This window comes from Platalea leucorodia (assembly GCF_965183815.1).
Source record: "Platalea leucorodia genome assembly, chromosome: 1".
NCBI lineage: Eukaryota > Metazoa > Chordata > Aves > Pelecaniformes > Threskiornithidae > Platalea > Platalea leucorodia.
This window is the reverse complement of record NC_138823.1, coordinates 115,767,772-115,795,400: the sequence shown is the minus strand read 5'-3', so window position 1 is coordinate 115,795,400 and position 27,629 is coordinate 115,767,772. Positions and strand designations below refer to the sequence as shown.

Below are 27,629 nucleotides of genomic sequence, written 5' to 3'. Positions count from 1 at the left end.
CCGGGCTCCCCCGGCCGCGGCGGGGCCGGGCCGGCTCCGGTGAGGCGTCGAAGCCGGCACAGCCCGCGCCGCTCGCTGCCTCCCTCCCCGCCTCCTCTCAGGGCTCCCCGCCCAGGAGGCGGGAGCCCCGCCGCCCGGCCCGGCCCGGCCCGGCCCAGCCCGGCCCAGCCCGCCGCGCAGGGGGAAACCGGCGGGGCAGAGCGGCGGCGCTGCCCGGCGGAGCACCATGCTGGAGTCCATCCGTGTCACCGGTGAGTACCGCCCCCGGCCCCCCAGCCGCTCCCGGGGCGGCAGCCTGAGGCGGGACCGGGCACCGGTGGCCGCGCCTGCGGGGCGGCCGGGGCGTTACCGGCTGGGCGAGGGGCTTGCGGCGGCGGGAGGAGGGGCGAGGCGGGGCCGCTCTCCCCTCAGGCGCTGCCCGCGGCGGCGGGGCAGCCAGCCCGCAGGTAGCCGCCGCCTGACGGGAAAAAGAAAACATAAATCACCCGAGGAGGCGTGCCCGCCCCGCGTACCTGCCCGGGGGGAGGGCGGCGGGCCGGGGTCCCGGCGGGGCGTGCGGCGGCGGGGCGTTGGCCTGCGGCCCGGCGCCTTGGCGGGGAGGCGGGGGTGGCGGCCGCCCGGCAGCGGGCGGGGGGTGCCGCTAAGAGCGCCAGTAAAACTATCGCTAGTCGTGTCTGGTGTCTCCCGCTCCGTGGCTCGCCTCTTCGCCGTGTTTTCAGAGAAGTGAACAAATATTTATATAATATGTGCGTATAAAAACCTGTATTACGGCTCTGTAACGATAGTATGGGAGAGTATTTGATACCACACAAAACTATTCTCTTCAGTGCTGTGTATAGGTGTGTAGGAAAACCTACAATACAGCGGCTGCTGCAAAACAAATGTTTCACTCGGACGTTTTCCGTGTTTAAATTTGACGTCATTTCGTGTGTCATTACTTCAGCTGCTTCAAGGTTTCAGGAAAATCTATCTAGAAGAGATCTGGTGGAGATGTCTCAGTGTCCCCTCATACAATACTGTTACAATCATAATTAAGATTTCTTACAGCTACTCTTTCTCTGCCTAATTGATATGCCATTCCATCTGTGCATGGATAGGAGTAGGGTGTTACTTCTGGTAACGCGAGTAGAAATAAAGTTCATGGAATCGGACGGAGCATCCCTGGAGATGTACAACAGCAACCGTAATCTTAAAGGACTGAGGTTTCTTAAAAGGAAAGAGAGTTCTTTTGGGTCCATACCCCTCCATCAAATATTCCTGAACACACCTGTGCTGCAGTAGAGCGAGCTAGAGATCTGCTTGGATGGGAGTTTCATCCTGTGCAGGTCTGTCTATAAATCCGTGTTTTGCGATTATATCCTGAGTCTATTCAATCAATGGGAGTTTGTTACTTGATTTCGGTAGGGCCAAACCTTCACTTTTACTGATTATTGCTGTGCTCATGTAATTTAATTTGAAGAACCTGTATTTGGAGTCAGTTATGTAATATCATATTTCAGTGTAGAAACATGCATGCAAGAGACTGCTTGCAAGTCAGTTCATACTTTTTTTTTTTTTTAAGGTAGAAAGACTACATCTTAAATATCATTGTAACTTTAAAGAAGAAAAACCAAACTGCATAGTCCAAGATCATGCCAATGAGTCCTGTAAATGCTGGATATTTCAGAGTTATTTACAAACACTGGCAGTTAATGAATCAGACATACAATTTGGCTCATAGTTGAAACTTGCCCTTCATTTTGGAGCTCAGAATTAAAGTTCAATGACAGATAATGCTGTTACAGGAGGAATTTTTTTGGGGGAAAAAAAAAAGTCTCAGGTTAAACGTCAAAGTTCCCAACATCATACAGGCTCTCGTTAATAACTAACATGCTGTGAAAATAGAAAATAGCTCAGCACCAGTCTTTTTACAGGAGCTCACTGACTAATTCTAGAGCTAAACCATTTTCAGTCATTATAGACAGAGCTTCCAGTGCTGTCTAGTTCAAGTGCCTGACACTTGCTGTTCAAAGCTTGAGTGTTTGTAAACCTTAAAGGTATTTATAGTGGTGAGGCAATATACTACAGGATTCTGGTCAGATTCAGTTACTCCACAAACATAAGCCTGTAGTATTTGAGAGGCAGTGGAACATTATAGATTCATATACAACACTCTCTTGTTGCCTGTTTTTTGCAGAATATTCTTCCTACAGCCCTCTGCACCCACAAACCATACAGTCTAGAGCTCATAAACTACAGGTAGTTGTTAATCTACTCATATTATCTGAATATTAAAGGTAAATATTTCTTTGTAATGTAATTGTACATTTGCAAAATGTGTCAAAGGAGGAATCTTAATCGTCACGTCCATGTATTTTCTTCTCATCTCAGTTTCAAACTTCCCTATTTTCTAATTACTTGTAGACAGATCACATACATGGCTTGCATTTCTAGAAATTTGAAAATTGATGTCAAGCTATTGGAAGTGGTTTCTGATTTTGAACAAAAAGAAATTCAAGCGTGTTCTAACATGATAATGGTGAACTGAAAACCAAAAGCAGTGGCTCAGGCCATTACATTCCTAGGACAGGAGGAACTGCTCCAAGAACATCTTTGCTAAGCACCTTAAGAATCATACCTGCAGTTTGGAAAGGATTTGTCCATTATGCCTATGTAACCTGAGTGACGGCTGCTCAAAAACCACAGGAGCTCTCCACTTTTTTAGAGCAAGGCTAGTTGGGCAGAGAGAGATCTGTGCCCATAAATATCTATCATTAACCTCATTCCACGTATGGAATAGGTATTTAAGAAGCAGCTTGGATAGTAGCTACCCAGTGGCCTAGAGGAAGATTTTTCTACAACACTCTCCAAAGTCTGGAAAAATTCTTACGTTGGGATTTTGCCACACACATTATTAGCATAATAAAAGATTAGCTCAATTCATCAATTTCTAAAGGATGGAAGCCAATAATGTAACCTAGCTCCTGAATATATTGTAAAATCTGATATATTTTTTCCTAAAAAATAACCTCTGACAAGATTAGGCAGTGTCTGCGATGCTACAAGACTCAAAGCTAGTGACTGGGGTGCAACTTAAGACATGGAAAGTGTATCATTAGTGCAGAACTATAATTAGATCTGTGGTTCCCGCATATTCTCTGTTAGCAGTCTTGGGGTACATCCCTTCTCCAGTACTGCTGTGACACTGGCATAACTACACCCATGTAAATGAAGTTACACAGGGGTGAAACTCCCCTGTTGGCAAAATCAAGCTCGTGGTATTTTGCATTGTTCTGTGACACACAGTACATTTGTATCTGCAGGATGGATTAAGTCCGGTACTGCTGATTCCAGCAGATACCTTGAAAATGATGAGATTTTTGCTAGGGCACAACCTACTCTTGTGTGAGGCCCTTTAGACACACAGGGGGAGTTGCCCCTGGCTGGCCGGCTGCCCTGCTAACCCACCTTACGGAGTAGCAGAAACCGGACACAGAGGCTCCGAAAAGGGGCAGAGCTCTGCTCTGGCCCAAGACAGACCAAGTCTCCCTTGAACAGGAGGGGGTTCTTTCCTTTGGTACCCTAATGATGCCAAAATGGGCACAGGCGGCTCTTCTGCACCCTCCTTGCTTCTTCCTACATCATCACCTTCCACTCCAAACCTGGCAGATTGTTTCATTTAGTAATTCAGCCATGTCTCTAGGACCTATGTTTTTATTACTGTGTTGTTGCAGAAAGGAACAAAACATCAATAAACGGAAGTAAACATGATGGGAAATCTTTTTGGAAGAGACTATGCTAGTTTTGTTGTGGGGGTTTTTTAATTGTTGCAGGACTTGGGGCTTTGTGACTTTGAATGTTTGGAAGTGAGAGCAATGGAGAATCTTTGTACATAAATTACACATTTTTAGAGAGGCTCTCAAAGGTGACTGGAGGTTTGGGCATATGTTCTTTGACAGTTTTCTGCTGCAAAAACTGAAATATGTAAAGTCAGGAAATTCAAATTTGTGCTTCTCAGAACACATGTAACACACATGGATGAGATACAGAAGATAAAACCTATATGATATGTAGCAGGATAGAGTTATGCCATAGTACGGCAATTTTCAATTTGCCTTTTTCAGACCTTTTAGAAGTAATCTGTGACAGCTGTCCTATGGTATCCAGAGTTTAAAAGCTGGAAATCACTGCTAGCCAATCTCTGTAATTAATGTGGCTTGATAATCCATTCTCTGACTGCCTACTTTATAGCAGTACGGTATCTCAGTACTTTTTGAAACACTGAAGCACATTTATAGAATACAGGCTGTGCGATGAATTGGTTTTATATTCAGAATACTAGACATCGGTTTCAGTCACCAGGCATTGCTAATCCTTGGAAAATTTGGATATAGTTTAGTAAGTCAAGTTTCCTAGAAGACAATGTATTTTTCGTTTCATTGATGATGTCTTACAGATGTATGAGTATAAAATGATAACTATTACAGATTAAATAAATGTACTAAAGAAAGAACTTGAAAATTTGGTGTTTTGCAACATGATTTTGACATCTCAAATATTGTCTAGTTTATTTTGTAAAATAATGATGTTAAAAAAATTTAGAACAGTAATTACATGACTTCTGTGAAAACTGCAGTGTTATCTAATATAATCTTTCAAATCTGCTGGATTATCTGTTGATTCTAGATTTCCAAGACAAACATGCATCAAACAGTATCCTTCTTTAGTAGTAAGAAAATTAAGGACAGCCACACTTAGTCTGGCAGCTGAAAAATCATTTTGCTACGAGATTGCACATACAAAGTAACTACCGCTTTGGGGACAATTATTTTTTATATCAACCATGTGCATGTGAAACCTGCCAGTACGTGTTCAGCACTCGATCACCATTTGTGACACTTGCAGGAGAATTCTGGCTTGTGATGTTCAGAAATTATCTAGATATAGATGCATTTATTTCTGGCCAGGTGTACTACTCAGCTCTGAAAGCTTACTGTGATGAGTTTTTGGTATTGGATCAACACAAGAGCTTGGGGTAGGGGGGTAAGGTAATTTTGAGTTGTTTCATTAAATTCTGTTTATGGGGGGTTTTTTTGTTTTCTGTTTATCACTTCTCAGATATACGTGTGGTATTAATTCAAAATATTCCCTATGTAATAGTAACTTAAGGCTTCTCTGCTCTTTGTGGCTTTTGAGAATTGGTTAGTAGAGAAGGTGAAGTGTTACCGCCACTAGGGGTACACTATTCTCTCATCTGTATTTTAAGAAGTAGCTCTTTAATTTCCAACTTCAATTTTGTCTACACAAGCAAAGTCACATGCTCAGAAATTTAGTATTTCTGCATTCATTCTGGAAACCTTGCCTTTCATTTCCCCTTCTTAAAAGTAAGGATTCTCATACTGTAATACTTGGCGCAGACCTGAAGTCAATCTTAAATACTTGCCAAGAAACATGTGCGAGCTGTCATCTTATTCTGTTGTCCAAAAAATGCCTCATTTTATAGCAGTTGTTTGTAGATAGGTGCACACATAAATGAAAGCCCACTGCATGGTATCCTGGCTGCGTATTTGACGTTGTGTTTCTTGCGATGGGAATTGTGGTTCCCCGCCGCTACAGCTAATGGTAAAGCAAGAACGAGCCACGTTAGGCAGGTTGTCACGTACGTGATGAGACTGATCCGACAATTTGAAGGGGAATGCCAAGGAGCGCGTTCCTGCACCAAGCGCAGAAAGAAGATTCGCAAACTTCCTATGAAACAAAACTGAGCTTGCGTAAGATACGCATACTTTAGTGGAAGAGAATGCTCTAATGTTTCTATCTCTGTCTTTCCAGTAGAGGAAACAGACGGGCTGCAGATTTCCCAATAGGTCCAAATAGGACCTCTGTCTTTTTGCTTTTTAGAACAGCATCCTCAGGAGAACCGAGGAACACAGACTGACATGGAACTGACAGAGGTCCAACAGCATGAAATACGTTGTCATGGTGCTTATGTTGGGAGCAAAAGCTAATTTTACTGTGAAAATAAAGCTGAAGTTAAACTACTATTGATTTTTTTTTTTTTTCCTCTTGGAGGCATTTAATGATCTCATGCTCTGAATTGAACGTTAGCAAAATTACTGTATGTAAAGTAATTACAGCTCAGCTATGTATAACTGTGGGCTGAAGCTCAAATCCCTTTTGCGGGCTTTAGTTGAGCTCCAGCCATATCTCCTGTTCTGTGAATCCTTTCATTTTAGGTGCAGAAGCAGGAGGCATTTCTCTGTGGCAGGATTTATTTGTGCCCTTACTTTCGGCTCACCTGATGTTCTAGGATGAACTGGTTGGCGGGAGAAGAGGATGGTTAGAACCAGCGGAGAGGGGTCATTTCTCTGTAACAGGCCAGCACAAATGTTAAATACAGTTTTAATCCTCAGTGACTTCTCTGTGCGGCTGCTCTGCGCCAGGGACCTGTCTTCCCTGAAGGCTATGCCAGGGGCCAGAGCAAGAAAGGAGGGTTCATTCATTAAAGGAACCTTATTCACATCTTGCATTCAGTTTAGTTCATAATGTTTCTTCTCAAGTGTTTTCTTAAAGCCAGCTGTTATTGTAGGACAACTTTGAATACATGAAATGACAGCGTTGTCATAAGGATTCTCAGGGGTGTGTTTGTAACTAGCTGATCTCTCTCCTCTTTAAATATAGCCTACTGTCTGTATTAAGAAGGAATACGTGAAACTGAAGTCTGTAAACTTACATTACTATTCATATGGTGGTGTAAATTGTTCACAGTGGCTGGCCCATTCCAGTGTTCTCATCTTTTCTGAGAGTAAATTCTATAAATCAGATTTTGCAGATGAGACCACACCGGACTGCTTATATCACAGCACCGATCCTTGTGGGACTTCACTGTAAATACTGCTCACATACTCCTATACAGTCTCCTATTTTTTTAAGTTATTCTTTATCCATACAGAAAGCCATCCTTGCATGAAAAAGATCAATCAGATTTTGCTGAAAACTAAAAATTTGTTAATGTAACAGTAAACATTCATAAAGCCCTGCACAGTCTTGTTTTAAACAAGTTAGTTCTGAGCTGCAAACAGTGCACTTGTGCATGGAGATGCAAGCATAAAACACTTGTTTAGCTGGGTCTTACAAGACCCAGTCTAATTGTTCAAAAGTGATATACACACACAATTCTCCCATATGTCTAGAAGTCACAACTAACTTGATGTGACTACAGTTAAGGCAAGTTTTGTGTTTCATTTATGTTGCAGTTTTGAGTCCTTTATATTAGTATTGCTGTGTGAAACAATCAAATTTATCCTCAGCTCTTTTTTTTTTTTATCCTTCAATGCAGAAAAACTTCACTGGCCTAAGACAGAGCTTTCTAAGAAATCAGTCCTGAGTCCAGCAGAACATAAGCCGAACATTAATAATGAAAACAGCCTCCGGCACCCACCTTCTGGGATCCTTAAGGACATTTTCACAACAGGAACCAGTAGCTATAATGTCCTTCTGCAGAGCAAAGAGGAGAAAAAACACCAGGCTCAAAAGCAGCCATCTGCTCACCACAAGAAACACAGAAAAACTACAAAGTGTTCTACCACCTTGCGAAGCAATGAGCACCGCAAAATCAAAGTCCCGCTACCCTTGCTCGGCAGTGGATGGTACTGCACAAACAGGCAGCCCTCCATCATCATCACTAGCCCCGTGTCTACCAGCATGAAGTTTACAAACAGTATTTCGGTTGCAGGGAACAGCATAGGACTACCACCTCGACCCAGAAGTAGAGCTAAGAGGCATTTTAATCTAACAAAGCCAAAGCAATCCCAGTCATCAAAAAGCCATGGAAAAGAGGGAGATGTCTCTGGCCGAAAACTCTGTTTGCTGACTGCAATCAAACCTTCCAATGTGGAGAAAGAGAAGATGAAATTCTTCAAGTCAGATTTCACATACAATCCTCAGTTTGAATATGCAAACCCTGCTTTGCCAAATGTGTTAGCTAAGCATAGCCACGCATCTGACAGATTTCTTAAGCAGGTATAGTTACTTTTTTCCCCTCCTTTTCCACTGATTATTTTTCCCTACACTTGTAAAGGTGGTATTTGGCTTTGTTTGTAGCAAGTGAAAGTTGTTCCTGCTTATCATCCTGCCCCACTGTTTGAGAAATGCATCAATGATGAGAATACAACAGTAGAACTGAAGGAAAGTCTTTTTAATTAAACAATGAAAGCCTTCCTAATATTTACAGGATTCTACATAGGATAAAGGCACAGTTCCTTATAAATGGGTTTACATGAAACATAATTTGAGGCAAGAAAGCTTTTTAGGCAATGAAGCATAGTCAAATACAGGAAAAATACAATGTCTAAATAGGCTTTAATAAACAGAGGAAAAAAGCAGTGTAGAGATCCAGCCAATCCTCTTGGGGATGCAGGGATTGGGAGGGAATGGCAATTATTTGAGGTCATGGTTATTGGATAAGCATATGCTGATGTTCCTTGTTTTAACCAACTTTGAAAGAATATTTGCATTATATGAGGCTTGATCAAGCAGCGGACTGAAAATCCATTCCAGAGATAGGTAAAACTTAAAAGAAATCCTTTCTTTTTTTTTTTTCTTTCATAATATGCAGCCACACTGCATACAGACATTCCTGTTCTGTGTAACTACCCTGGCTTCCTACCTGTCTGAGTTACAAAAAAAAAATCCCCAAAACCAACAAGGAGGACAACAAAAAACATCTTCCTTTCAACTTTTACCTAAATAACAAAAAGCAGTACCTATCCACATAATAACAGAAACAGTCCTCTTCCCACTTCTGTTGTTTTTTGGTTGGTTGGTTTTTTGTTTGTTTGTTTTGTGGGGTTTTTTTTGTTTTTTGTTTGTTTGTTTTTTAAAATAAGATCTTTCTGAACTACTAAGTCTGACAAGCTTTTCTAAAGAGGGAATCTCATACTTCAGGTGATACTTGGGAAGAGATCCTGCCATTCCATGAGTTTCACTTCTTTGTGATACGAATATTTCACTTCAAAACCCCTAAAATTCCCCGTGTAAAGGATACATGAATTAAAGTACCATGGATTCTAATAGCTGACCCTTGACTTGTGAAGAGTCTGACATGTATTCTCAAATCCAATAAAGCACACAGGTGTTACTACCCATTAAGTCATCATATTGTAAGGCTTCATCTGCATTTTCACATTAGAAAGATCTGTGTATTTTAAAAACCCAGTAGCTGTGTTTTCATTCAGAATTTATTTTCTTTATGACAACAGAGAACGGCTGATCTGTTCTTAAAATCAGCTTCCATGCTTTTAAATAACCAACTAAATCATACTAACACCAAATAAAACCACTCCTTGACTAGAGCTTTTTAGCAAATTTTCCTTTGATTTTTATGGCAATGTTAGGAACATTAATCATAGATTACAGTAAATCAACAATAACTAATTTGCCAAAAAAATTTAATGCAAATTATCCCCTTCAGTATGAGGTGATAGAGCTTTAAAAACTATTTTATGCATGATGATTTTATGGAGCGGGCCTGTCATTGATTTACCCTTCTTTTAATAAGAAAACCTCACACCTAAATAATGAAAATTTTTTATCATGAATTATTTGTTAATATTATTCCAATTTGTAACTCTACCTTTTTCACTTTACATACAAAGCATGGGAAAATAAAGGTTTTATAACAACTTTATAAAAAGCAGCGAAGTATTTAATATTCAATGAAGTATGATATCTGTGAAACTTACCAATGAGTATCTAAATTGTTTCATAAGATTTAGTTTAAGTTATAGAAATTTTTAGCAAGAAAAGTATTTCTTCAAAGTTCAGCTCCTAAAAATACTGAACAACAATATCCTGCACTTCATATAAATAACCAAAAAAACAGCTATAACACAGCTCCAAGCCCAGCAGGTGGCACTCTCTCTTTTTTAATCTACAACTAGCTTTAGAAATTTTCATCTCCACACAAATTTGAATTTCATTTCATGCAAATTTACTATCCAGAAAAAGCAGCATTAATCAAAATTTTAATCAGCAAATATTGTATGAGCACTTGCTTTTCCTCAGTGCTATTTTTTTTTCCCATGCAGATTTTGCTTGTCAGAATAAACACATAGGTATCTTACAGGAAGCGTTAAGTTCAGGAAAGAGTACTTCAGCTGCAAAAAGTACTCATAGCATCAAGATTCGGGTCTGCAGTAAAAACACAATGGCATGTAGTCATCCTTTTTCCTGCAACAAGGATAAATTAATTTTTGGTTTTTTTTTTGAAACATTTTTGGCTTTCATTTGTTGCTGTGCTTATTTTAGGAAGCTTTGCTTTGTGTGAACAGAAATAGAATTATTCCTATTTCATTCTATAAAAGGTGCTTACAGCAACTTATACTTGCTTGCTCTTCTATGACTAATATCCCTGTAAAACCAGCTTTCTACTGACACAAGTCACTGATTTTATAGGGGACTTTTAGGACACTTCACTGACATGAGCTCAAAACCTGACATTTCAGAAGATTTTTAATAATTTCAAAAATATTTTTACCCACAGCTGTGCATAGCCTGCTAGGACATTAAAACAGATTGTGTTTTCTTATTGCCCTTTCTGCTTTTATGCATGTCTGTGGAATTGGTTAATATAGCATTACTGCAACATATCTGGAAGATGAATCACACCCTACCCCCCCCCCTTTAAAAAAAAAAAAAAAAAAAAAGGGGGCAAAGAACACTATGGATTTGCAAGCCATTAACACAGCAATGCTGCAATAGGGAACGCCCAGGCTTGCGAGCACCCGTTTCACCCCCAGGCCACTAGTCAGATGAAAGATTTTTAAACCTTGGGCACAGCCCAACACTTTTATTGATTGACTTTTCATAGACGTAGAGTAAACATTTTTGAATTATTAATACATATGAAAAGAATATTTTAAATGTCTCTCTTATACTTTGCTCTGTTTCTTTCTATTTTATCTTGTTCTCTTCATAATAAGGTTCTTTCATGAGTCACACAATATGTGCTTTTAGGGAAGGGAACTTGAGAATAAAAAATAGTATGCAGACTTGCAGCTTTTCATATTGATTGACATATCTAATATTACAGAAATTAATTCTCTTATTGCTGTGTTTCAAGGTCAGTGCAGCAACTGTGTGCTCTAAGCACTATGACAGTTTTCTGATTAGCACTCCTTCTGGCTCAAACTACTTGTCCTTCATTGTTAAGTTTTCTTAACGCTTAAAGTGTTTGTTATTTTTGCACAGATGCTAAAGGTGGCAATACTTTACCAGAAGTAATTGTCACCAGTGTTTGCAGAGTAGATGACTTAACAGTTGCAATTTGCTGAACCAAAATCAGCAAGGAAGTTGCAGTGCCAAATAACCTGTGTGTTAACACCTACTTCTTCGCATTCTACATGAAGGCAGGAAATCTATTTTTATATACATATGTATTTTTGAAAAATCATCATTTTGTTGAATGAGTAATCCCCCTGTGAAAGAGTTGTACATCCTTTTCCCTTGTACTCATACAAAATATAGCAGTTTTCAGTTAATAAATAAATCGGTTGTGCCACATTGTAAGTGTTTGTGTTACACACCTTTTAAGTCATTAACACAAGTAGCCTACAATTAGCAAATTTATCAGATGTTGGAAAAATAGTTAGGTGGAGCTGGAAGGCTAAACAACAAGACACTGAACACAGAGTAACCCCTTGCAGTGTCCAGGTGATGTCACAGCTTAGGCATGTTGAAAATTCAATAACGCATCACTGGCTGTAAAAGCACTTAATTGTAGAACACCTCATTCTCCACTAGTAACAAACTCTCTCCTAAACTAAGATTTATAGATAAAGTATGTTAATATATAACACAAAGCATATCAGGCTATCCAAGTAGCATAAGTTCTCAGGGCCCTACACAAACTTCTCTCTTCCATTCACCGGCTCCTCGTGGTCTTTGATCTTTCTAATGACCACATCTCTAAGTAAGTCCATAAAACACATTTGAGTAGGCACCGATGCAAACGAGACCCGCATCGGTTGATGCATTTTGACAGTATAATGTAAGGGTGAAGGAAAACCAGTCAGCACCACCCTGAGCGGCTGTCGGGTTGGAGCCCAACATTAAACCCGTAGGCACAGGTTCAGGGCAACGCTATAATTTTGATGCCAGAAATTGGTATCACCATTGAAGTTACTATCAAATGATTGGTGAGGCCAATCGATAGGGAGGAAGAAATTATAACTCTAGACTGTAGATCACTTCTGGTGATACTACAGTAGAGGCATAGGTTTATTTAAGGACAGTCTCATATAAGAACCAAGTGAGTATTAATTCCTTGCAACGTATTTGAAAAGTTTTCCATTAAAAATATTTCCACCAGCTTTAAATCACTAAAACACACTCTTTATCATGCAAAGAGCAAGCATGTAAAAGAAAAGCCACTGTAAATACTAAATAAAACTCAAAATACTACAGCCTGAATAGACTAGCCTCAAAAACCCATTCTTACCTCTCCCTGTCTCTCCTTTCCACTTGGCCCCAAAAAGAAGGGCAACCACCATTTTATGGCTGTTGATTAGACTAACAAGTTGCATCTGGTGTTACCTAAGGATGCAGCTGGGAAGTTTTTCCCCTCAGTAAATAAGCTATGCGGGGAGGAAAGCAATGGTGCCTGCAAGCCTTGTCTGTCTCGCAAACCTCAACAGGGACTGCAACCCTTTTGTAGCAGAGCTGCTTCTGAACGCGGGGGGGCTGACTCCTTGGTCACTGAGCCCATTTTTTACCTTGATTGCCTCAAACAATTCATGAGCATGTCTCATCAGTACATCTCTCTACAATAACTCTCAAGTAACTAAGCTGTGTTGCTGCACATGGGTGACTTGGGATTCAGAGACTGACTTGGCTGTAAATAATTTATTTAAAAAAGCCACCGCCAAAACCTAAACCTGTCAATTAAACAGACCCTAGTCTTGCTCTTTTTGTTGCTTCTGCGTCACTACTTTCTTGAGCATCAACAGAGTTTGCTGTGCAAGGGGACTTGTCTTGGGAACACTGCTTCTTTTGGCACTCTTCAGTAGTGATAAGAGGGATTAAACCAGACCTTTTAGATAATAATGAGAACAGGAATTACTACTTCTAACCAGTAACCTGGTACAGCCACATAGTCCTTCCTTTCTTCCATTTTTTTACCTGTTGCTCAAGAGTTTACAGTTTGGTCTTGGCAACTGTGGCAATATCAGTACCTTGCTTTCCACTGGCCCAGAGGCTGGAAAACAGGTTCATAGTTGGATGCTGGAATAGGCAAGAGCTGGCATGCTGGTCTGGATTTTTCCCTTTCCCAGCAAGTTCTTGCAACACCTGACTTTGAGTCATCTCACCTCTGAGACAGGTGCAGAACCCCAAATGAAGGGCTCTGTGTTGTATTCAGTGCCTGGGATCCAAAAATATCCCAAACCTTTTCCCCTCAGGAACCACCACCAGCCGGCGCAGTTGTGGCAAGAAGTGTCCCAACCAGCAGCATCACTGGGGATGGGGCCCATCTCAGTGCTGGGGCGATCTGCCACTCCCCAGCGATTCGGGCGCTGGTGGCAATGTGTGTGTATATGATGGCTCTCTCTGTTGTTTCGGTGCTTGCAGAGTCACACCTGGCCACTTGGAAAGAATTATTGGGACTTCTTTTGTTTTGCTTAAGACAGAGTCAAGGGAGAAGGTGATAGTGGTGAGCACCCTTCTTAGTAGTTTCCTAACCAAGAAAATGCATGTTCAGCAATGTGGAGGCTTAAGCTTAATGACTTCCTCAATATGCATGGGTTCAAACTTTCCACATCTGCTTGGAGGTGGCTGAACTGTCAGGTTATGGGTTACTCAGCGTGGCACATACGGTAGAGGAAGCATCCTTCAGTATCCCACATTTCGCCTTTGAAGCTGCCAACAGTGCATGGGGTTGAGTGGAGAGAGGGCAGAGTAGGTCTGTGCTTCTTCAGGGGGATGTCTCTTTGAAACCCTGCTATTCACATTGTGCTGTTGGTTCAAGTGTTTCACAGCGTTTTAGAAAAAGCCTTAAAACAGCTGCGGGAGAGTTCAGGAGGGCGCCTGCCGGCAGGCAGGAGGAGCTGGAACGTGGGCCTCCTGACTCCCAAACTCATGCTACCTCCCTGAGTACGTGTGGGTCTCAGCTCCAGGGAGTCTGCTGTAATGGATGGCCAAGCAGGAAGTTTAAGGCACATTCAGTGCTCGTTTTCGCACTGTTTGTTGTGATGAGGTGGTTTTAGAAAATACCTGCACTCAAAGGCAGGAGAGTCCCTTGGAATAACCTCACCAAACACACCTACGTAAAGCTGCATCTCATAGTAGTAATGTCTTTATACACAGCGTCAAAACAGAGAACTGGTTAATGGCGTTTACACGCCCTTCTCAAACACCCTTACTTTTATGAGCTTTCATGTTGAGAAGAAACTGACCCCTTGCTCTCAAATGGTTTTGGCAGTCCTCTGCTTCATCAAACCTGCTCTCATCCACCCCTACTCGACTGGCCTTGTTTGATTTACTAGTAGACATGTGTAGCCTGAATGCTGGATACTTTCTGAAAGATGCCTTAAGATCCCTTAAAATGGAAAGGACTAAATCCTGGCAACTTTTGAAAATAGCATCCATCCCTGTATCAGTTCCTGTATTAAATACCTTTCAGAGAATTTAAAGCCGAACCATTCCACCTATTGCATCTTGCTTCTTCATGTCGCTGTGATTTTTATAAAAGGCTATTAATTATAACAATTTTTTTCCAGAATTTATTACTGAGAGATAGAATTAGCCACAGGACGAGATGGGGAGAAAAGGAAGAGTTTTGAGAGACAAAATGTCGTGCTGCTGGGCAGCAAGTCTCTTCAGAAATGGAAATCACTGGTGCACATTCAAAGGAACTTAAGCATCAAAGAATTTAAGTGGGTACTTAGTGTGTTTAATCTAATAGACTTCATGGAAATTTAATATCAACAAGTCATGAAGACAAACTTCATGCCAAAAGATTAATTCAGAGAGTCCTTCTTTCAGAGTGAGCAAATGAAGTTAGTTAATTGTTCAGAGAAACCAGATACACTGAACAAGTAGCAGGTGACATTAATATGTTAAGGATCTGGCACCTTGCAAAGGAAACTGAAGAACTGTTATCACGAATTACTCAGGCGGCCGGCTGAGAATAAACTTCCTGGGATAGGGGGCAGGCATTTTGGGGTTGCTTCTTTAACCAAGGATTTTGTGTAAGGCAGGAAAATGCCTCAGCATTTGCAGACACTGAAAAACTTGTAAATCAGCCAATGTTTTCAGAAGTTAAGAACTCATATGTAATTAAAAAAAAAGGAAAAAATCCTTTGGGAAAGTAGACAAGCTATTAAACAAGAACTAGATTTTGCTCTGATTTGTTCTTTACATCTAGCCCTTGATCCTAAATTTTGCTAGAAGCAGTTGTCATTAGTCTCCAGAAACATTAGGCCCTGTGTGAGGGATTCATGTATTCTTTCTTTTAATACTTAGAAACTAACCTTGCTTCATTTATCTGAGGTCATTTTTAAATGACAAGCGATGTTAAGACTTGACTGTTCACAAGAAAAAATTATTATTTACTGACATAGAAAAACCTCTCTAATCTCTTCTTATAATCTTTTAGGCCCTGCCACACCTATGCATTCGTACAAGGCCTAATGTATGAGGAAGTTACTGGGAACCACAATCCCATTTACCTCGTAGGTTACCAGTACAGATGTGTAGTTGTCCTTACTCCTATTTCTGTGCAATAAGTTAATGGGAGTAATAGTAAAAATAACAGCACTGAACCTCTGTCAAATACCTACAGGAGTGGCTAGGCAAAATGATGCCAGAGCTACCCAGTTTGCACCAGAGGAGGGTGTATCCTCTATTTTTAATATATTAATCTTGAAAAACATGATTTGTTTTTAAGTTGCAGAAGGACGTTGCAGTTTTCACAGCAGCAGTCCCGTCGCCGCTTGTCTTTAGAAGCAGTAGGATTTATTTTCTCTGCAAACGATCGAGCCAAAGGCCTGCAAGGTGCCTGTTGATTCTCCTGGGAGTCACCCGTGTCGGCGCCGAGTGGGGCTGCGTAACACACGACACGGGGCCGTGCTGCCGTGTGTGCTCATTGCGGTGTTGTAACAGGGAGAGGCAAAGCCAAATCGTTTGCGGTGGCTCGGGTAGTGGCACGGCGTTCCTCTTTTTACGATACCTCTCTTCAGACATCCTGACGCCCGATCTTATAAAGAAAACGTGAGAAAGGAAAGATAACATGTTCCTCATTAGTGCCTTTCTTTACAACATCCGCTTCTTACTCATGCTAGCTTCAGCAAGTGCAGGGGCACGGCTGCCCAAATGGGTCAGTTCCTGGGAACCAGCCAAACGTCACCAGGCCCCCGGTGGGTCCACTGCAAGTCCCTGTCAAGCCTGAAACTACCACCGCTGGAGATAGCGTGGTGGCTAGGGAGTTTTGGCCACACAGGAGGCAGTGAGAGGAAACGGGGTTCACGGAACAACCCTGGGTGGCTTCACGGTGAGCCTGTTTCTACTGGAGTCACTCTCGTCAGGCCACGTGCACTGACTTTTTGGCCAAGTTCCGCGAGTAACGTATTGCGGTGCTGCGGGGCTGTCCCTGAAGAACTGGTGGTATAGATCTGGGAATAACCAGTAACAGATTTCTGTTTATGCCTCACTTTCTGATTCGCTATTAGTGCTCTCTGCTCCCATGTAAATAAAAACTTACTGTGGAGACTCAGGCGCAGTGGGAATAGAGATCACAGCAGTGAGACACAGTAGGTAGATTCTTTGCTTGCAGATCGCTTAACCCTCCCAAAATGACAGCCTTCTTTAAGCTAACACTTTTTTTTTTTTTTTTTAATCTGTGCTAAGGTAGTAAATTATGCTGCTTTCTTCATTCTTGAAAATGAAATTCAGATCTGACCAGGAGGCCCTTTGAATTTGATAACAAGTATTAGAGGCAGACAAAGAAATACTAAACATTAGGTGCAGCATTTCTTTGGCACTCACGTAAGTGATCTTTCTCTCACCGAATAGCTACAGGACTTTAAGAATACATGTAGCTAGCATTTATGGCTTTCAGTAGCAATTACTCAGGGTTGCTTAGTTTCAGCTGAAAAAAATTAGAATAGGATTGTTAGTACCTGTGGGAGATACAAAATGAATCCTATTTTTGTGGTCAGTAAGCGAATCTGACAATGTCAGAATTACATAGCTGGAAACAACAAGCATGTTATCAGCTTCATGCATGGATATAAGTGTACAATGTAAAAAAGAGATTCAGTCTGCAAGATTCCCACCTTCATCACTAGTGGTATTTTCTTAGCAAGACCATTCATTTTTTAAGGTAGTATCAGTAATATTGTTTTCTCTATGAGATTCTTGGGAGCTTCTGTTATCATATCTATGAAAAAAGCCATTCCCTGTAGCAGGGCTATTGCTGGGCAAGAAGTTATTCTATACCACATTTTCTTCTAAGGCTGTGAAATGACATGTTGGGAAGTAGATTACTGGGGATGAGCATTTCACACCCCACCAGCAACATCTTCAACATGCAGAGTTCAGATCACGTTGCAGGCATCATGCTCTGCTTTCCACCCACAAGGGACTTCTTCTAGCAGCAATACGTAACAGAACTGTTGATACCACTTTATTTGTCTAATAAAACATTCCTCCTTCATTTTGGTGGGTTATAAAGAAGTATTGTGATTTAAATGAAAGGTTTAAATGAAAGTTCTGTGAGTAAGGTTCCTGTTCTCTCTCCTCCTTTCTGAAACAGACACCCATGGTACAGAGGATTTCATCATAAGGAGACATTTTTGGTAGAAATATTATCATTAAAATTATAGTTACACATCTGCTTAATCATGGTTCAGCATTCCTAAATTAGAAAATATCAAGAAATGAAGCGAGATGACAGTAATAGTTGATCTTTGTAAAATTCTTTGGAAAGCCATAAAAAGAAACATGCTGACAACTTAAAGTGCAAATGTCCTTGTGACCTGTTATGTCTGATTTACAAGGCGGTTGTACAACATTCCCAAAATTAAAGAGAAAATGGGTGTTATTTCACTAGACTGATAATCACCTGTGTCACGCTGATGTATGTGGGTCCAAGATGAGTTGATCAGAATCTTTTTTCAGTACTTTGGCATTAATGTATGTCTGAAGATGGTATAAATTGATTACAGAGTGTGTCAGCCTGTATCTAATGACTACAGTGACTCCCAATGAGATAAAAAAAGAAGAAAGAGTTTTAAAAAAGAGAGATTGAGAGGGAGAGAAAGAATACACATGCCAGTCTGCCACAGGGGGTCTTACTGCATTCATATTTTCCATGCTTTTGTGTTTTATAGTCCATTAACATTATGGAGCGGACACTGCAGAAATACGGAAGCTATGAAAAATTTGAACAGGCCACTGGAGGCAGCTTGCTGACCAAAAGTCGCATCTGGAATCACGTCAGGAAGTACATGGTGAAAGAAGGCTGTCTTGGTGAGGTAAGTCATGCACTGGGTCAGGAAAGAAACTTTTATGTAGATCTCAGAAATTACAGATGGTTGGGCGCGAGAGATCGTTTGGGAGGGCTCTCCTCCATAATTACAAGAATATTCCTTACATCATATTTTTCTCATGTCTGTGCCTTGTCTAATTTTTGAACAACTGAAATGATGCAAATTCCTCGTGAATGCTTCAGCCATCTCTCTGAGCCTGTTTCCTGATTCATATATGCTTGTTCTTAAATTCACCTCTTTTGGGAGTACCCAAGAACGACACCCTTCCTTCCCTCCTTTTTTCAGCTACTTGGAGACTAGCACATTTCCATTTATTCATCAGTTCTGCCATCCGTTCTTTTGTATCAAATTATTTACACCAAAGGAAAGATTTAAGAAAAGGCCAAGAAAAATAAGCAGCAGCCCAAGAGACTGATTTATAAGAAGCAACACAAATGAAAGTGACATAAGTGAATAAAAATGTCTGAAAGAGGTTGGCTTGTTGAGTTGGTTTGAGTGCTGTTTTTTCCTGACTTTAACCATCTAATTTTTTAGAGCCCTGTGCAAAAAGCTTATTTCCTATATTCAGGATTTTAAAAGTCCAGTTTGACTGAATTACATAGAATTGTTTGGAAGAGTCAGATGAAATTGAATGTATAAAAAGAGAATTATTCCAAATGAAAACACCAGCTGACACAGTCCAAGACTTGGATGAGATCACTGGCAGTGAGCAGGAGGAGTCTGGAATGGGAGATCAAGAGACAAAAATCAGTTTTCCAGAAACTAGGTTTAATTAATAAACATAATATTATTAGGAGAAACCATTAAACTCATCACACCTTTTGGGGAGACTATAATTTGACACTTATACCAGACTTTACCTGTGTTTCTAAGAGTGAGGTTATAAAACCACAGTTTAGAGCAAGCAGAAAAAAAATATATTTTTCGTCTTTCCTGTGCTTTTATCTCCCTTTGCATTCATTTTTGTCTTGGTTTGTCTTCATGGAAGCAGGATCCTACACCCTCATCAAACATGCCACGTCCTTCTTAATGAAATGCTTTACTTTTTCTGCAAAAATAGGGTTAATAAATCAAGCTTAGTATGGTCTAAAATATTCTGAAAATACGCTCTCCAGTTGAAGAGATGTTAATAAAGCTAAGCGGTACCCATGCTTTAAATATAAATGCTTTGGGATTTACCTGTCTTTCCTCCATCTTAAATACGAGTGCTATGGGACTGATGGTTTGCTGTTGAACTTGAAGCTGAATGGTGGGTTTTGAATACAGGGAAGTGTCATGTTAATGCCTTTGATCCCTGGGTCCTTTGTTGTTACCTTTGACATTAAAAAACACGATCTCTCTTGTAGGTACTTTCCCTTCTACTCTTCTGAGCAGTACTGTTTCTTTAGGCATTACATGAAGAAGGCAAGGTGCTTAGTCTTAAACAGAGTTTCCCTTCTCCCTCCCAGTCACTTGTTTAAAAAGTCTTTTTAAACTCAAATAACAAAATATATCAATATGTATTAATTTCCTTCTCTGGCTTTGATTACCAATTTTCCAAGAGAAAACAGGAAAACAAGAACTGCATTCCTGTATAAAACAAAACAAAACAAAACAAAACAAAACAAAACAATACCAGTATTTTAATAATATTTCAAGTCTGCATCATGTATCAGGAAACAAAGTACACAGTGCTTCCCCCTCTCATTCATGTGGCTTTAGAATTGCAACTAAAAAGGTTTCAGACAGTTAAGTATATGGATACCTAGTCAATTTATTTGTGCTTATCTAATATTTTTCAGTTCTCAGTAATACCAAGATACTTGAACACAGTTAAAAAAAAGGAATGTTCTCTAATTTACTCTGCATATGGTTGCTCCCCACCCCCTGAATCTGGTCAGTGTTACCGTATTAAATTTTGCAGTCTCACGTCTGTCTACCTTAACCCTCATGCTGAGTCCCACTCAAGTCTGAGGTTTTGTCAGGAGCACCAGTGACTGGGATAGCTCAGTGGAGTCAGAAGTGTCTCTCATAGGTGATTGCTGGTAGCAAGGAAGAGTTGTGAAGGGCAAGGGACCAAAGTGAAATGAAATAATGGAAGGGCCAAAGGGAAGAGCAGGAACAGGAGCAAGAAGAGAGCTGTTTGCTACCTGAACTCTCTCATCTTCAGATTGTGGTCCATCTCACGGAGGACCTGCTATCTCGAGCCTCAATGACAGTGGTGAATGGCCGTCCCACTCTCACTATCAATATCTCCACTGCGCGAGAGCACTGGCTGGAAGGGATGCTGAGACATGAAATTGGTATGAGCATGACATGAGTTCTTCAGGCAAAGGGGAGTACTTGCATGCATTCTTGCTTATTTTGCAATGATGGGCCAGGCACTGTACACATACAGAAGGAGGGAATGTCCCTGTCTAAAGAACCTATGCTGTAGGTGTGCTAAAGGGAAGGAGAAACCTATTTATCACTGCAGCATGCAGTAAAAGGAAGATAATCCACTTGGGGATTCCTAGGGTTCATGTACATTAACATTTTAGGTCAGATCAGGAGTGAGCTTTTGAAGAGAGTCCCACTTACTGCACTGAGGTTCACACACCAAAGGAATCTTGGAGCAGGCGAAGCGTAATCCATTCAGATGATGCTAGCCCAGAGGCTATGCTCCAGGGCATACCTTCTGTGCTGTCACTGCTCAGGGACATTTTGCTCATGAGAATGATTTAGAGCTAGTCTAGAGTAAAAAAAAGGGAAACAGAAGTAGTGCAACAGTTCAACCTCAGTACCAGCCATTTCACTTTACAAATCTGCTTCTGTTATGCTGTACTGCTTGCAAATGCAGGCATGCTTTAGGTATGAAGAATTTACCCAGTGACCCCTAAACTGGTGTAAGGTTGCCTTGATTTTGCATTACACAAAGTTGGCCCAGCCCCGTGGAAAATTTCTACAAAGTTTTCAGTGTTTTAATTAAGTACGTCAAAGCTGGATAAACTTGGCTAGTGCCTGAATTTCAGCTGAAGAATAAGCCCTGCAATTGCCTTGAACCACTGTTACTCACATTGTAAGGGGAGATGGCCTCTTCCAAGGCTGCAGTAGGGCTGTTTGATCACCTTCAAGAGGCAACATTTCTGCCCCCTTACTTTGATTCTCCTTTCTTCTGTTCACTACAATGCCTAGCCTAAGCTAGAGGCATTCATCATGTAAGACACTTTCAAAAATTCCTTTCCATGGATTTGGGAACTCAAGTCCTGCTGACATTTGTATTCCTTAGGCATTTTCAGGAGTCCCACTTGCAGTCAGCAGGTGAATAATTGCACCATTTATCTACCTCTGACAAAATTCTCTGTTGTAGACAAGGCTGAAGTTGGCACTTTTCCCAGTTCCCAGTCCTACCAGTTCAGAGTTCTGAAATGGGAATTTCCTTCCATATTTTATAACTTTTTTTAATCATCAGATGCTACTGTTCTAAGTCCCGTATTCCTTTCTTTTCAGGAACTCATTATTTTCGGGGTTTTAACAACAACAGCCAGCCTTGGTGCAACTGGAACGGACGTAGAAAACACGGGTTAAAACCAATCAACCCTACAGAAGAGGGGCTAGCGAGCATTCACAGTGTCCTGTTCCGCAAAGACCCTTTTCTTTGGAGAGCTGCCCTGCTCTACTACACAGTATATCAGGCTAGCCACATGTCCTTCAGTCAGCTTTTCCAGGACGTGGGGAAATTTGTCAAGGACCCCAATACTAGGTGGGATTACTGCGTACGAGCCAAGAGAGGGTGGACTGACACATCACAACCAGGTGGGTTCCCTATTTGTCTTCTCTATTTTTGTACTTCAGGGAGGTTTTCAGAACATGCACAAAGCTCCTTCATCATGTCACACAGTAAACCCTTTGCAAAAGGGAGAAATGGGACTCCGCCTTTTCTGAAATGAGGCAGCAGAATTTCTGCTATTGAAAACAAGGCTGAAAATGCACATCTGTGAGACTTTCAAATTGCATCAGCAATGGATTTTTCTTGTTGGAAGTGGGAATGTAAATTGCAAAACCGTACAAAAGTTCATACTTGCAGTTTGACCTCCTTTCAAGTTTATTACAAGAGATGTAATGTTGCTGTGGATATTCACAGACACCATCTTCTGTGTTTGATTTCTTTCTCTGGCTAGTGGGTTTAGCCTTCTACTTAGTTTTTGGGAAGGTTTTCAAAGTCTGGGATATAAATATCTATTTTTTAAAAATAAAATTCTTCTACTCATAATGGCTTCTGAGAATATGCCTTGAACAAACCCTGACAGAGTGCAATGTATCTTGCTTCCTTTTAGGTTGTTTCAATAAGGATCAAGTGTATTTGGATGGCATTCTCCGAATCCTGAGATACAGGGAGTCCATTGATTTCCATCTTCTGACAGCCCTTGGAAAGGTGAGTGGACTCATTCTCACCAAAGGGTACAGTTTTATCATTTCAGCAAGCCTGCCTGTAAAGAGCTGTGAGTCATTGTGCTCTGTTTTACTTTGATCTAGAAATCTCTGTTCTGTACAGCACCTTGTATTACATAGTGCAAGTTACAAATATTTTGAGGTCCTAAAAATTTCTCCCAGCTTTTCCTCATTCCTCGCTTATCAGATTAAGATTTTATGGTCATATTTCTCAGACTTTCCTCCCTTTACAGGGTCTTTACCTGACTTGCAGTACAATGGACTGCCTTGGGCAAGCGGGACAGGTGCTAGATAAGATCCCCTTCCACCACAAAGAGTTTTTAATCTCAGATTCCTCTCACTGATGTCACCTCTGATGTTTTTTAAAAAATCAGGGTTTTTTTCCCCAGAATACATGGCATTTCTACATTCACAGAACATGTTTTATGTCCATTCTAACTGTCATTGCTTGTTTGTTCTCAAAATCATACTAAGAAGTGCAGAAACTTTGTCACGCTTCCTGAACTAAATCCTTGGATTACTAAGGTTCCATAGTTCATAAAGCAGGGTTCATGCTCACATAAACCAGAATTCAAACGGATGTTGCTATGCTTGCATTTAGAGCTGGTATACCAACATTTCTGCCTACTTGGCAATCGATGGGTGATAAAGGGAAGTGGCATATTATGATAGAGGGTTTTGGTCCACATTTAAGAAGTTTTGCCTTTAGTATCAGAAACATCCGTATTGGTGAGCAGAGCTATTTAGGTAACTGAACCAAGTCAGGAAGCTCTGAAAATAAAATCACACTGTCAAATAAGTCTCTGCAACTTTATTCTCTGAAACTTCCTTTTGCTTTAAGCCTGCTTAATTCCACACAGCTTCTTCCTGCTAAACTACTGAACGCATACTGTTCCTGCGCTGCTTTATCCCTTTCTCGCTTCAGGGAGTCTCCAGGATTGTCAAGCCACTTCAAAAACATAAGAAGTCATTCCTCATATAATTACAGATTCCGCTATAAACCTCATGGCAAGGCATCCATATTAAGGGTCTACAAGCAATTTAATTCTAGCAGTATGATAATGTGTAAGTGTTTGACTTTAGAACTTCTAAAATCAAGGGATCTTAAAGTCTACTCTGAATGTTTTTGTTGCACACGTCTTCTGCAATCAAACTGGAAATTTGTGTATAAGAGCAGTGCCTGCTCTCAGCATCACAGATCGGTTGAGGTCTGCAGGCACCTCTCAAGATCATCTAGTCCAACCCCCACACTTAAGCAGGGTCAGCTAGAGCAGGTTGCCCCGGACCATGTCCAGTTGGGCTTTGAATGTCTCCACTGATGGAGGCTCAAAACCTCTCTGGCAGTGTGTGCCAGTGTTGTACCACCCTCACAGTAAAAAAAGCGTTTGGTCTTCAGATGGAATTCTGTGCATTTTAACTGGTGCCCATTGCCTCTTGCCGTGCCAGTGGGCACTGCTGAGAAGAATCTGACTCCCTCATCATTCCTTCCCATCAGGTACTTATACGCACTGGTAAGATCCCTCTAAGCCTTCTCTTCTCCAGGCTGAACAGCCCCAGCTCTCTCAGTCTTTCCTCATAGGAGAGAGGCTCCAGTGCCTGAATCATCTTAGTGGCCCCTCACTGGGCCTGCTCCAATATCTCCGTAAACTCTCAGGAACAACATGTTCTCTGACCATCGCGGAATAGGAAGCTCACACTGAGATCTACCCTGTGGTTATTACGAGTCTATCACCATTCTAAAGAGTGATTTATTTGTTTGTTTAGGGTGGAATAGGAGGATCAGGCAGTTCTGAAGGGAGCATTAAGCTCGGCTGCCATGTCTTCCAGGTTAGAAGAAAAAGCACAGGGTTTAAAGATAGGGAAGCCCAGCATCTAGTGGGAAAATTTTCATTGCCTTTTGAAGATTCTCAGTGTTCTTGTAACAAATGAGCTCATTTTTCTCAGCATGCCTGCCTTAGGCATGTTTTTGTTGCAAATACAGTAAAGGTGTGAACATAAAAGGAAACAAAAGCAGTCAACTATACTGCTGACAACAAATTGCTTCTGTGCTTTAGTAGGTAGTTAACACAGTTGTAAAATCAGAGCACTGCTTTCTCATGTGAATGTATTTAAGACAGAGCCACGCTGAAGTTTCTGTGTCTTCTGTTCTCATCTGAGTGCTAGAGATCTGGCTGATGGAGGCAGCCATGCCTTCCTGACGCTTCGGACATTGCTTACAGTCTAGAAGAGAGCAACGTGCGCAACCAGAACACTGCTTGTGCACTTACGCAAGCTGTTCAGCATACCTGGAAGCGACCAAGGAAAGAGCCTGAAGCCTGAGAAAAGATGCTTTTGGGAAGGAGCAGTTTTAAAACTTTGCAGTAAAGAATCGAATGTGGGAAGCACTGCAAAACATTCACGTGGTAATCACATGCAAGTAATATTAAAGAAGAGGCACAGAATGCAGATATTGGGTGCACTTCAGCATAGCATAACTACCATAGTTTTAAAAAGCAAAAGCAGCAAAATGTCACCTACTATTGTGTTTCCCAAGAACGTGAACACATTACAAAGAGCCTGAGTAAGCCCATTTTAGCCTCAGTCTTTTTTTACCTAGTACAATAATTTTAATTACATGTGGTAAGGAAGACAACCTGTTGCCACGGTAGGATGAGATTATTTTTTTGATCTCCTCAGAATGTCAACTTCTGTAATTTTTTAGCAATTGAAATGACTGGGGAAATACATCCCATTCATACCACACCTTGGATCACAGATACTTGTTGTTCCGTTGCAGCAGTAACAGGAACGCCTGAACATAAATATGAGGGGGAAAGGGTCCTTTTTCTTTCCTTTGTTTGGGAGGAAAAGAGGTAGAATTTCAAGCTGGGACAGGAGAGAAGGTCAGTATTTAATCTTATTTGGTGATGTGTCTCCAGACTGAGAGGAGATGCTATGATTTTATATAGCTCCTCTGTATCTACTTCTAAATAGTTAATCAGGTGTAATGCCACACCATCTTCAAACAGTGGTATCTTAGTGACTTGAGTAAGCCTAGGCGTGGGTGTATGTTCATTTTTTTTTAATCAGGATGCATCTTGTCATTGCAGCTAGGAAAGCATACATGTGTACACAGATGCAAATTCATTCTCTTTGTGGATTTTGTTCCCATCATCAGCGAGATATGCACCCCATGTCTCACTGCCTCTATGGATCAGGTTTAGCATCTGGATTAGACCCTCCTATCTTTCCAATCAGCCCTTCCATGTCCCTTACATATCGATGGATCATCCATGCTCACTTTAATCTTTACCGAACAGGAACCATCACCTGCTAGGAGGGCAGGCTGTTTCCAAGGAGCCCTGACCACACAGCGCTCAGCTTCTTAGAAGGAACATGGGGTTAAAAAGGTTGGACAGAGCAGCCTGCACTCTCAAGCCACCTGGCACAAACCTGCTGTGAGGAAATAGGATGTGCCAGTTAGTAAGCACAGCCAGGCTTGTGGTTTTTGCCAGTACATATGCTTCTGTCTGCAGGGTGCCCAGAACACGCAGCTTGTAGACAAAGCGGCAACGACATAAATTTCATCACACTGGATAGCTGCCCAAGGAGTCCTGTTCTGTGCTTGCAGGACAGCTTGTGTAGCTATTGCACAGCCAAAGCATTCATCCTTTCCGGACCATCATTCACAGCATCTTGAGCTACTGTGAGCTCAAGACATTAAGTCCTAGCTCGTAGAATCATAAGGCTATGGAGAAAAATTTCAGCTTTCATTAGAAAAAAAAGTAGTAGGCCCTGTAATAGCGGGAAAATGTTTGAGAGTGTCACACCTATACCCAGAAGGCTCTGAGTCCAAGAGGCAAACCCAATCTCTGCCCTGCTATTGAATGGGGGGAAAAAAAATTGTGATGCTTAAGGGTCGCCCATGCTGTAGTTAGTTACTAGAGGTGCATTTTAATTTAGCTTTGCATAAGCACATTTGCTAGTGAAAATGAAAACAGCAGAGTTCAGGTCAGCTGGCGCCATGCCTTTCCCAAAGCTGGAGCCTGCCTGGTTCCTGTGCCATGCCTGTCCTGCACTCCCTTTCTAGTTCCTCAGTCTTTGGCACAGTGTTTTTTCCATTCTCATGTCAATCTTTCCACCTCTTTGCGAAGAGACTCCAAGACCCGCATGTGCTCCATCCTTTCCCTCTCTATTCCTGCAGCTGCTGTAGGTCATTCTCATTCAGGTTCCTAGGAGTCTGTTTGCTGACTGAATCAAAAGCAGAATCAGGAAGTATGGAGGCATTTGCTAAAATTACATTTTTTTTGCATCTTCCACTGAGGCACACAATTACTCATGTTTTCAAAGAATTCTCACAAGCTTTTGAAACTCCCAGCTCTGAAATCTTTTCTCATCTACAAGAGAGAATTCAGAGCCACAGCAGAGAAGTAGAAGGGCTATAGTGTGAAATTAACCCATGTCCTTCCTTGCAGATCTCGTATGAGGATGTGGACCGCCTGAAAGGATTAGCTGTGATTGAGAACATGAGGGTACCGCACTTTTTGCAAGACCATGCCCGGTATATGGAGCACTTGGAAAAAATCATGGAAGTCAATGAGCTGACTGATGAGGAGCTCCAGGACCTCATAAATTAACAGTATTAGCCCACCATTCACTTACTCTGTGCAACTGAGGATGTAGAACTGGACTTCCCAGAGCCTGCAAAAATGGACT

General features: G+C 41.3%; 1 protein-coding gene across 4 annotated transcripts; it reads left to right on the top strand.

The window, feature by feature from the left end:
* Positions 1-133: 133 nt before the first annotated feature.
* MATCAP2 (microtubule associated tyrosine carboxypeptidase 2) lies at positions 134-27,629 on the top strand. 4 transcript variants are annotated; one of them, XM_082312439.1, is made up of 7 exons: positions 134-251; positions 7,319-8,001; positions 18,366-18,509; positions 20,674-20,806; positions 21,993-22,298; positions 22,820-22,917; positions 27,389-27,629. In XM_082312439.1, the coding sequence occupies exons 1-7, from the start codon at positions 227-229 to the stop codon at positions 27,548-27,550; spliced, it is 1,551 nt and encodes a 516-aa protein (XP_082168565.1). In that variant the 5' UTR covers positions 134-226; the 3' UTR covers positions 27,551-27,629. The 4 variants fall into 4 exon arrangements, with proteins under 4 accessions (XP_082168565.1, XP_082168568.1, XP_082168567.1 ...); XM_082312442.1 differs by lacking the exons at positions 134-251; positions 7,319-8,001 and adding an exon at positions 15,964-16,029; XM_082312441.1 differs by lacking the exons at positions 134-251; positions 7,319-8,001 and adding an exon at positions 16,042-16,245.

Coding starts and splice junctions, on each gene's coding strand:
- MATCAP2 (XM_082312439.1), top strand. CDS start 227: ATGCTGGAGTCCATCCGTGTCACCG. Junction 18,510..20,673: donor AAGAAGGCTGTCTTGGTGAG/GTAAGTCATGCA, acceptor TCTCATCTTCAG/ATTGTGGTCCATCTCACGGA. Junction 22,299..22,819: donor GACTGACACATCACAACCAG/GTGGGTTCCCTA, acceptor GCTTCCTTTTAG/GTTGTTTCAATAAGGATCAA.